General features: G+C 36.1%; 1 protein-coding gene and 1 long non-coding RNA gene across 2 annotated transcripts in view; one reads left to right on the top strand and one right to left on the bottom strand.

Moving 5' to 3' along the window:
• The first annotated feature begins 1,444 nt into the window (after positions 1-1,444).
• Positions 1,445-10,504, top strand: LOC107657159 (uncharacterized). Its single transcript, XR_001630646.1, has 3 exons — positions 1,445-1,517; positions 6,162-6,165; positions 10,494-10,504. It is a non-coding gene; the product is annotated as an uncharacterized LOC107657159 (long non-coding RNA).
• The window catches only part of prkd3 (protein kinase D3), a 94,051-nt gene continuing 84,790 nt past the window's right edge, over positions 1,513-10,773 (bottom strand). The window contains exons 15-19 of the mRNA XM_016445184.1: positions 10,139-10,300; positions 7,239-7,337; positions 6,560-6,827; positions 2,645-2,730; positions 1,513-2,558 (exon numbers count right to left, since the gene is read on the bottom strand). Coding sequence (XP_016300670.1) covers positions 2,385-2,558; positions 2,645-2,730; positions 6,560-6,827; positions 7,239-7,337; positions 10,139-10,300 — 789 coding nt within the window. The 3' untranslated portion in view covers positions 1,513-2,384. The remainder of the gene's footprint in view (positions 2,559-2,644; positions 2,731-6,559; positions 6,828-7,238; positions 7,338-10,138; positions 10,301-10,773) is intronic.

Raw genomic sequence — 10,773 nt, 5'->3', positions numbered from 1 at the left:
AATTATACTAAAAGGCCTTTTACTTACTAAAAAAGTATAAACTACCAATCAGGTGACAGAAGCCTTGTAGTAGATTGTGTCCCATGGAGATAGCCTATTAATCTTTCGCATACTGTTTTTCACCTACTAGGCAAGTATGCATATTCGGATGCAGCCATACTTTACATGAATGCAGCTGCGATTGCTTGTCCAGTGCAAATGCAAGCATGTTGATTGGCCCAAAAAAAAAACAACAACAAAAAACAAGCACACGCCACAGTTGTGTTCACATACTTAAGTATGTTTCTGGCCTTATGCTTTGTTCACACATTTAACTGGTAATGTTACAAATTCTCATCCTGGCAAATTGCCAGAACTGATTTACCCCGAATTTCTCTTGTTCACACAAGATCTGTAAAATAGAAATGTACCAGTAATTTTGTGGAAAGGGCTATATGTGTGAAACCTCCTTATGATATTCTAGTGCAGACATGCCCAGGTCCTTCATACTGTATATAGGTCTATGGGATCATTTTATGACTTGCGAAAATTTGGTCAAATTTCTCCTTGGAAAGTCCAACACCTTGAAAAATCACCCCAAACACATGGAATGTATTGTTTTTATTGAATCAGTATATTCAGAACACTGACACTTGCCAATCCAGCGGCAACATAGTAATGAAGATGTAATGATTTAGAGGAATCCTCAATCCTGTTCTCCCATATTTCAATGTGTACATAACAGTTTTCATTTCATGGAAAATGAAAATAAACTACTTGAAAATGCCCGAATTTCTCTTGTTCACACAAGATCTGTAAAATAGAAATGTACCAGTAATTTTGTGGAAAGGGCTATATGTGTGAAACCTCCTTATGATATTCTAGTGCAGACATGCCCAGGTCCTTCATACTGTATATAGGTCTATGGGATCATTTTATGACTTGCGAAAATTTGGTCAAATTTCTCCTTGGAAAGTCCAACACCTTGAAAAATCACCCCAAACACATGGAATGTATTGTTTTTATTGAATCAGTATATTCAGAACACTGACACTTGCCAATCCAGCGGCAACATAGTAATGAAGATGTAATGATTTAGAGGAATCCTCAGTCCTGTTCTCCCATATTTCAATGTGTACATAACAGTTTTCATTTCATGGACAATGAAAATAAACTACTTGAAAATGGCTTCTTTTACCCTGATATCTGTTCATTTTCACTGGGGTGTCTGTGTGTCCAACTAAAGAGGTCAAGTGTGTGTGTGTGTGTGTGTGTGTGTAGAGGGATTGACCTGTACAATGTACTACCTACATTCAGAAATACAATTTATCCAGCTTAATTTGAATGTTTTAGGTGGTATTTACAACAACAAAAAGTCCATTGCCAAAAATATATATATGTTTCAGATTTTCCAGTTCTGGGATTCATAGAATGGTTCATTCTTCAGGACAATACATACCACATAAAAATTTTTTTAACACTGTTCATCTTTTCTAATAAAAGTTGTTAGCAGTTATTTTCAATACATTACTTTTTTTGTATTAAAAAGAGCTTTGCTAATAAGTCATAAAGCTTTCTCACAGTAGGCTTTTGACCAACACATCTTTCTGCACTGCTTAGCTGATATTAGATTTTAAAATCGCAGTATGAGGAATAAATAAACAGAATGGCTCTGAGGACAACAGCTCTAAAACAACGTAAGAACAAGAGTCACGATAGACGTGAATGTCTTTGGTCCGCTGAGGATAATATCTCCCATTCCGTCTGGCAGATTCAATTCAGAGTTCAAACATGCTTAAGTGCAGTTCTTTCATCTGACGACACAAACGCGATCTTCTGGATTCTTGAAGAATGGTGTGCGGTTACCTCACATGATCCACTTAATTGTACCAGCTGCAGTGGTTGTATTGTTTAGTGCAAAAAACAAAAAAACGACCCTTTTGTTATTAGAATATCATAGAAGAATAGGAATTAAAAAACGCATGTTCCAGTTTGATGCTTTCGAAATAAAAGGCTGTGAACACTAATATAAACGACTGCATCGCTCTCCCCAGTATGTTTTGTTTTACTTCATTCACATCTATTACTAACCTTTATATTATTGTAACGTGAGTTTCTATAGTAACGCGAGTAAGAAACAAACTTAACAGCACCGTTTGGAAAAGAACAGTCATTAAGACTCCTGAATGCACTCCCATCGAACATTTCCAAACTCTAAAACAGCCTTCATCTTCATTAGCAGTGTGGATCCGCAGTTTCCATGACTCTTGTTGACATCCAGAGAGTAGTCTGCTCCCCTCAAAGACTGCTTCAGATTGCTGATGTGTTTCAATCTCCATAGCAACAGACCATTAACAGGTTGCTGCCTTCAACTGACCTCGTTTTCAGTTCGGCTCCTATGGCCACTAGGGATCCTCGTCCATATCATCGAGGTTTGGAGCCATGATGAAGTGCTTCGGATACACCAGACTGTGCTCGTAAGCGTACTTTTCCCAGCGTGCATCGTCGCTCTCGTGAGTAATGTAGCGTTCCCTTCGGCGCGTCTCAAACTCTCGCAGATCGAGCCACGTCTGGTAGTCCTGGGACAGTGCAGACATGAACAAGTTGAGGTATAAAGCTCTAAAACGTTCTGAGAAGCCATTTTACAGGTTTCTAGGCTCCTTACCTGTAGCCACGGATGACTGAGGGTCTTATCCACACTGTAACGTTTCCTCATCTTGACTTGGAGAAGGTTGTTGATCAGATCTGTAGCTATAGAGTTAATTTGGAGATTGTGGACATAGTTAGACTGGTTAAAACATGATCTGGGCCACATTTCCAAAAAGAGCAATCTGTTCCCTTACAAAAAAAGTTTATTCAAATGTACTGTTGGTGTACTTGTTTTAACCGAAAAATAAGAGAGTATACTTCTAGTGTACCTTATGTGTACATCTCTGACAGTACATACATTTGCTTTCTCATAATTCCTTTAAGAAAATTATTAGAAAATGAGTAAACAATACTTGGCATATGCTGACAGATATAGTGAAATATATGGCCTATACACATGAAATAATAGTCTGAATTTTTGCAAATAGTTTCACAATCTTTCGACTATATATATATATATATATATATATATATACACACAGAGTTCTGGCATGAAACTCTAGATGGCACAGTCCTATAGGGCTAACTCAATCTCACCTAATGACATCATTATCATATGGCACAGCTGATTGGTTCTCTCCTGTATCGGTAGCCAATGAGCTCGCTGCTCAACATTCAAATATATGACTAGTGCTTGCCGTAGCAGTGCAGCTTGATTCAGAAACCCTCCACCTTCCCCAGCTCCACCTGTATAGATCTACCTGTATAGCAGCAGCAGCGTAGCAGATCTATTCCGCCAAGACCAAATACATTAACATTGTCATGTACATTACCATGCCAATGCCTCCGAGAGTTGTCATGACAGAAATAAATATATATAGCTTGCAAATGTGTTTTTTGTTGAATATCTTGAGTATCTCCAATAATATGTCTTCGTAAGATGATATGTAAATGCTTAGTATTATGATCAAAACATATAATGCTATGCAGTAAAATGATGATTGAGAGATGAACAAATAAATGTTCCTTAAAAGCCTGATGATCAGATTTGATGAACATTTCAACATGATTTTTTTGAAGAAAAAAAAAAAAGAAAAAAAATATGCATGGATAATGAAGCCTAGCTTGCTTCAGGTCAGTAAGTGATCATCTTGAAATATCACTGTATCGAACATGATACAGTAGGATTTTCTAGGGTTAAGTGTTCTAGGTATACTTGGCTTGTATTTGTGTTTGCCATTTTTATAGTGTAGCTAACAACATTATACTTTTTTATAGTGAAGCTTAACTGATAAACTTACATCTTCAGGTTTGTAGTAACAAATCAGCTTTGGGGTTAAATAGCTTATAACTAGCTTTTAAGGAATGAATGGCTTATAAACAGCTTAGAGAAAATAGTACATTGGTGGAAGTGAATCTGATTGTTTTTGTACACAATGCTATTAACCCAATAATTAGTAGTTTACTGAGTATAATTCAAAGTGTACTTCCATAAACTAGAAAGTGGGCTAGAGGTATATAACTGATAGTATACCTATAAGTTCATTTGTAGTACGGTTCAGAGTAGAGTCACAGCAACACAAAAGAAAAACTTATGTAAACTTAAATGTAAACCAGTTTACTTTTGTTACACTGAAATTACACTACACTACACTAAAAAAAGTGGGCCAATTTAGTCCCAATTATTGGAATACTGGAGTGTTTTTTTAGTATACTTAATGTATACTTAGGGGAAAAAATGATTGAATTTCAAGTTTACTTCATAAAACAGGGCTCTTTGAAATCCGTGTTATTTTCTTTTTTCCAAAAAAATTTTTTTTTCATCTTAATTTTTCTATACTCTGTTTTAATGGTTAAATTAAATGTTATTAATCAAAAAGCATGCCTAATTAATTGAAATCATGAAACTTACAATATTTAACAGCAATTTATTAAAAGTTTAACAAAAATTTAATTTTTAAGGCCCTATGAAATTTTTCTCAAATTCAGTTTTATTTTTACTATATTTTGGACTCCATTTTAATAGTTTCATTACATTTTAATAATCAAAAGCATCTCTAATTAATTGATTTTATACAAAATAATTTATTATTATTTTATTTTATTTCATTTCTTCTTTTTTTTCCAGAAATACTGTGTTGTGTATTTACGTTTTTCAGGTAAATAAATTCTGGTAAATCATTTTTTCTGGTAAATATTCCTTAAAAATTATGGTTTAATAATAATTTTATTAGTAATAGTAGTACTATCATTACATGAAGTAATGTATTTCTGTCAGTTTCTACAAGTTAAGCCGAACTTTGACAGGTTGCTGTGAAGACCTTTAAATTTCTTTTTGTATATGATATGCGATAGTTTTTCTCAAAAGAAAAAGTAAAATGCTCATGAAATGACTCTCAGAGCAGTTCTAGAGATTATGTTTGTGTTCATGTACTCATATATTGAGTTGGAGGCTGAAAACACAGCGAGCATCACGCGCACCTTAACCATTCATTCACACCAAGACACGCAAAACATACAGGATCCATATTTAAATAGTATTTTTGCAGCTTAATATTCACAGACACTAATCTATATTGAGTTTTGATTTAAGTTTATCAACCTACTTTTGATTTATCCATCCAAAATCTGGCAAATTCTGTGGCATTCTGCGTTATACAGTAAATTCCATTTTTATTACTGGATTCTTTGATTCCGTCTGTGTTTTCTGCATCACAGAAATCATAAAGGCCCTAATAAAATGAACTTGAGGAATACTTTTTTTTGTATTTTTTTGTAAGTTACAGTAGTTTAAGTACAAACTACAAAAATAAATAGTTTTATTATTTTGTGCAGGGAAATCAATTACATTTAAATAATCCTTTATTAGATCATCTAATGTGCATTTGCAATGTCAATTTCACAAATTTATTAAAGGGTTTAGTTGCGAGCTTCCAGAGATAATGACAGTGATAACTGTCAGCAATGCTCAAATCTCAGTAAGGAGCTTCGTCTCAGAGAGGAAGAGGAAGAATTTAATGTAATGTAAGCATCATGAATTTATATTTTTATTTAAATGCACTTGAAGTCTATTCTATGACAACTGCTTTTTGGAAACATCCTGAAGGATGATTAACTGTATAAATGTTTCTGCAATCTATTAAGCACAGAGCTATTAGCAAACCCTACCATTCAAAAGTATGGGGTTGGTTTTGAAAAAAGTCTCTTATTCTCATCAAGACTGCATTTACTTGATCAAAAAATATAGTAACAGTAACATTGTGATTAATATTGCTATAATTTAAAATATTTTTTTTTTATGCATTTAAAATAGAAAATGCTATTTATTCCTGTGATGGATGGCAAAGCTGAAAGTTCAGTAACATTAACAAGAAACATTTCTTATTATTATCATATTATCAACCCCCCCCCCATATTTCGAATGGTACTGTAGTAAAATAAAATTAAAACAAGTATAGAGCTGTAAGCTTCAACAATAAATTAAACTACTGTAATGATGGATTTGAGTATAATTGCGCCACAAAAATAAACCAAACTATAAAACTAAACATGTAATGATGTGAAATGTAGAGACAGAGAAATGGCATTTATAGTGTTGTAGAGGAGTGTTACAGACTGAAATTGGGAGAGGCTGGTATAATCTTTCAGGTCTTGGGCGGAAAGAACTATTCTAAACAGACATGGGGGTGGACAGTCTGCTCGCTGTCTGACAAGACAGACATCTAGACATCTCCCTCTTTCTTCTAAAGCAAAAGATAGAAATTACACACTACAGTACAGATGATTACAAATGAACACCTCATCCTCAGTCGTTTGTAAAACAAAGTAATGCATTATTGCCTATTTCTTCTGAAAATGTACAAAACCAGTTTATCTTTGGTTTTCTCAGTAACTGCACCTACTCTGTAAAAAAAACAAAACATGGAGGTGCTGAGAAAACAGGTTCATTCTTTAGAAAGTAGCTTGACATCAGTAAAGTGCGGCTAATTACCTTCTGCAGAGATCTCTTTCCAGGGTGTTGATGGGTACATGAACGCTGCGTTCTGGATTTGGTCGTTAATGTCCTCGTCCTCATTAAAGGGGAAGGTGCCACTCAGACTGACATAGATAATGACTCCAACTGACCACATGTCCAGGGAACGGTTGTAGCCTTTACTGCGCAGCACCTCTGGGGCCAGATATGCTGGTGTGCCCACCACTGAACGCCGGAAAGATTTTTCCCCGATGATCCGAGCAAACCCAAAGTCGCACAACTTTACCTGGACCAAGAGAGTGATCTCACTGAGCAAGTGGTCTAGTTTGGTCATGTTTTATCACAGGGATTTCAAACATTTTTGTCAGCTGAACCTGTTTAAGTATTTACTTGAAGGACCTCCTGAGAATTTAAGATAATATTCCAGTAATTTATCAACACATTCACAGTTCTATGATGTTGGTTAATGGTTACAAATAAACATCTAAATTATTTCATTCTTTTCTTGTGTTATATTTTAAATGCTTTTTATTTTAAAATGATGTATTTATTGTAATTTTACATTTTTTTTTATTTAATTAATTATCAGCTTTCAACTCAATAACCTCTTGCAGTTCGCAAAGCCAGTCTGGGAAACCTGGTGCTTAGATTATGGTGATTTTTCAAGAATGAAGTGTTTAATTCACTGTTTTTTTACCTGAGGAAACGGCTCCGCAGATGCCAACAGCACATTTTCTGGCTTCAGGTCACAGTGAACAATGTTCTTGAAATGGAGATGTCGCAAAGCCACAAGGATCTATCACAGTAAAGTAGTCACTTATTGGCATGCAGGTATCAACTGGATGGTCTTTTTAACGCTTTGAATGGCCACCAATGTAATATCCACTTCTAAAGTTAAAAGTAAAACCCTTAAAGGGATAGTTCACCCAAAAATTTAAATTACCCCATGATTTACTCACCACCAAGCCATCCCAGGTGTATATGACTTTCTTCTTTCAGACGAATACAGTCGGAGTTATATTAACAAATGTTCTGGCTCTTCCAAGCTTTATAATGGCAGTGAATGGGTGTTGAGATTCAATAGTCCAAAAGAAGTCCAATAAAGTGCATCCATCCATCATAAAAAGTACTCCATAGGCTCCAGGGGGTTAATAAAGGCCTGTCTGTCTGTCTGTACTGCCGTACGTGCGTTCACGAGTGGAAATTCTCTGACATTTTATTTTACAAATCCTTGTTTTGTACTTCTAATTCGTAACTGGTGTTTTGTTTTTCTCTCTCCTCTGCACTTACGCGTTCGTCACTTCTCACCAGAGCTTACACTACACTTACATCATCCGCTGGAACGCCAACTCTCTAGTGAATGCGAGAGACGAATGAGCGTACGACAGTTAGCGGAAGCTGGAGATTGCGGTTTATAAAGTTTTAAATATGGATATTTTCCTTTATTAACCCCCTGGAGAGTCGCCAGCTCTGGACTCCATGTCCCAGAATCCTTCCTTGGCTTACACCTGTCTGCAGTCATATATTTTTATATATATATATTTTTTTTAATATAACGCTGATTGTATTCGTCTGAAAGAAGAAAGTCATACAACATAGGGTAACTTTCATTTTTGGGTGAACTATCCCTTTAATTTGTTTCTAATTATCATCAACTTTGTCTGATCGGATAAATGGAAGAATGTGATTTCTCCCCAATTTGAAATATTCTAGTTGAGCAGCTAACGATTTCATATGACAGCAAACAAGCTTTCTGGACTGATATTGTAGTTTGATACCAGTAAAATAGTAATGTATTTAAGAGGAATACTGTGCTAGTAAAAGGTTAGTTTAATAAAACCTTATCCAATCTCATATTACATTACATATATGTGACCCTGGACCACAAAACCAGTCTCAAGTCGCTTGGGTATATTTTTAGCAATAGCCAAAAAAACATTGTATGGGTCAAAATTATCGATTTTTCTTTTATGCCAAAAATCATTAGGATATTAAGTAAAGATCATGTTCAATGAAGATATTTTGTACATTTCCTACCATAAATATATTAAAACTTAATTTTTGATTAGTAATATGCATTGCTAAGAACTTAATTTGGACAACTTTAAAGGTGATTTTTTCAGTATTTTGATTTTTTTGCACCCTCAGATTCCAGATTTTCAAATAGTTGTATCTCGGCCAAATATTGTCCTATCCTAAAAAAAACATACATCAATGGAAAGCTTATTTATTCAGCTTTCAGATGTTGTATAAATCTCAATTTCAAAAAATTGCCCCTTATTACTGGTTTTGTGGTCCAGGGTCACATATTATTGTTCTAATGTTTGGGATCAGTAACATTTTTTTTTTTTAATCCTGAAAAAAGTATCACCGTTTCTACACAAATATGAAGCAGCACAACTGTTAATCAGGAATGTTTCTTGAGCAGCAAATCAGCATATTATAATGATTCTGAAGGATCATGTGATCAAGGATCAAGGACTGGAGTGTAATGATGCTGAAAATTCAGCTTTGACATCTGGAATAAATTACAATTTAAAATAACCGTTTGAAGAAATGTAATCATGTTAGTCTTTTTATAGCAGTTTTGATCAAATAAATGGAAACTTGGTGAGTACAAGAGACTTCTTGCAAAACATAAAAAAATATTACTGACCCCAAACTTTTGAACAGTATTGTATGAATGCTTGGTCTGATAGGAAGATAGTTGGGCAGTGAGACCAACACCACTGACAGCGGGCATTGGGCTACATGTCGAGAACATACGTGGATGCAATCACAATCATCTAACACCGCAGACAGAAACATCTTTGCCACATAACAGCAGCTCTGTGGCTTCAGATCCATGGCTAATGGATGAGCTCCCGAGGCCCCCAGGGGCCCCACTGCTCTAATCAAGCCACAGACTCACCGCTCTAAGGCTATGTCCACACGAAGCCAGAGCTTTCCCTATCCGATCTTTTTTTTCCCCTCGTCTCAAGAAATATCTGCATCCACACAAAACCACGAAACCGACACAAATCGATGTAGTATACATGCCAGACCAGTATGTGGCACTGTAATTCTGCCACAGAGATACACTACAAATGGAGAAGAAGACTTGGACTATGCGCATAAACCTTGCGCGCGGTATACAAACGAACATGGAACAATACATTTATTAATCTGTGTTAATGTTAGTTAATAAAAAGACAATCGTTCAGTGTTTGTTCATGTTTTTGTTGCTGTTACGTGACGTAGCGGTGTCTGACTAAGGGCGAGACATGGGCTGATCATGTCATCGTTTCAGAAAATATACGGATTCGCTGTCCACACGAAAACACAAGGGTGGCGTTTTCAGATTTATCCACTCTGGGACCCGGTTTCAAAAAATATTAGTTTCGCTCTCCCAAAACGCCGGATCCGTCAGGACGAAACGCCTATATGATACAAAATTTACGCGTATACAGCTAAACGCGTCTCCGTGTGGACGGGGCCTAATTTAGCTCTAGATGAGATCCAGACTACTGCCTCATCGAAACAAATTGCACTTCAGAATACATAAGATGGATACCAAAATGGATTTGAAAGGATAAGAGGAGACAAAGTTTTGCAAACCTGTGTGACCAAAAACTTGGTGATGCGCTCTGGAAGTTTGCTCTTCTCACTGGACAAGATCATCTCCAGCATGTCTCCATGGAGTTTCTCCATGACAACAAAGACTCTTTCTGGAGTCTCAAACATACACTCCAGGTTTACAATGCCAGGATGGTGCAAATTCTATGAGAACAAGAACAACAGTCACATATTAAACATATTGAAGGGTTAGTTCACCCAAAAATGAAAATTCTGTCATTAATTACTCACCCTCGTGTTGTTCCAAACCCGTAAGACCTTCGTTCATCTTCGGAACACAATTTAAGATATTTTTGATGAATTCTGAGGGCTCTCTGACCCTCCCATAGACAGCAAGGTAACTACCACATTCAAGGTCCAGAAAAGTACCGAGATGATCGACAAAGTAGTCCGTGTGACATCAGTGGTTCAACTGTAAAGTTACGAAGCTACGAGAATACTTTTTTGCGCAAACAAAAATAACGACTTTATTCCACATTTTCGTCTCTACTGCGTCACTTGTGCGTTCACGACAGTATCATGGGGCGAGCGTGTGGCGGCGCCGGCGCTGACCCAGATCCGGCGTGATGACATCATTACGCCGGATCTGGGTCATCGTCGCCACATTCTTATTTCAT

The sequence above is a fragment of the Sinocyclocheilus anshuiensis genome, unplaced genomic scaffold (assembly GCF_001515605.1).
Source record: "Sinocyclocheilus anshuiensis isolate Anshui unplaced genomic scaffold, SAMN03320099.WGS_v1.1 scaffold1891, whole genome shotgun sequence".
Classification (NCBI taxonomy): Eukaryota; Metazoa; Chordata; class Actinopteri; order Cypriniformes; family Cyprinidae; genus Sinocyclocheilus; species Sinocyclocheilus anshuiensis.
The sequence above is the reverse complement of the archived record's forward strand: the minus strand, read 5'-3'. Positions and strand labels throughout refer to the sequence as shown.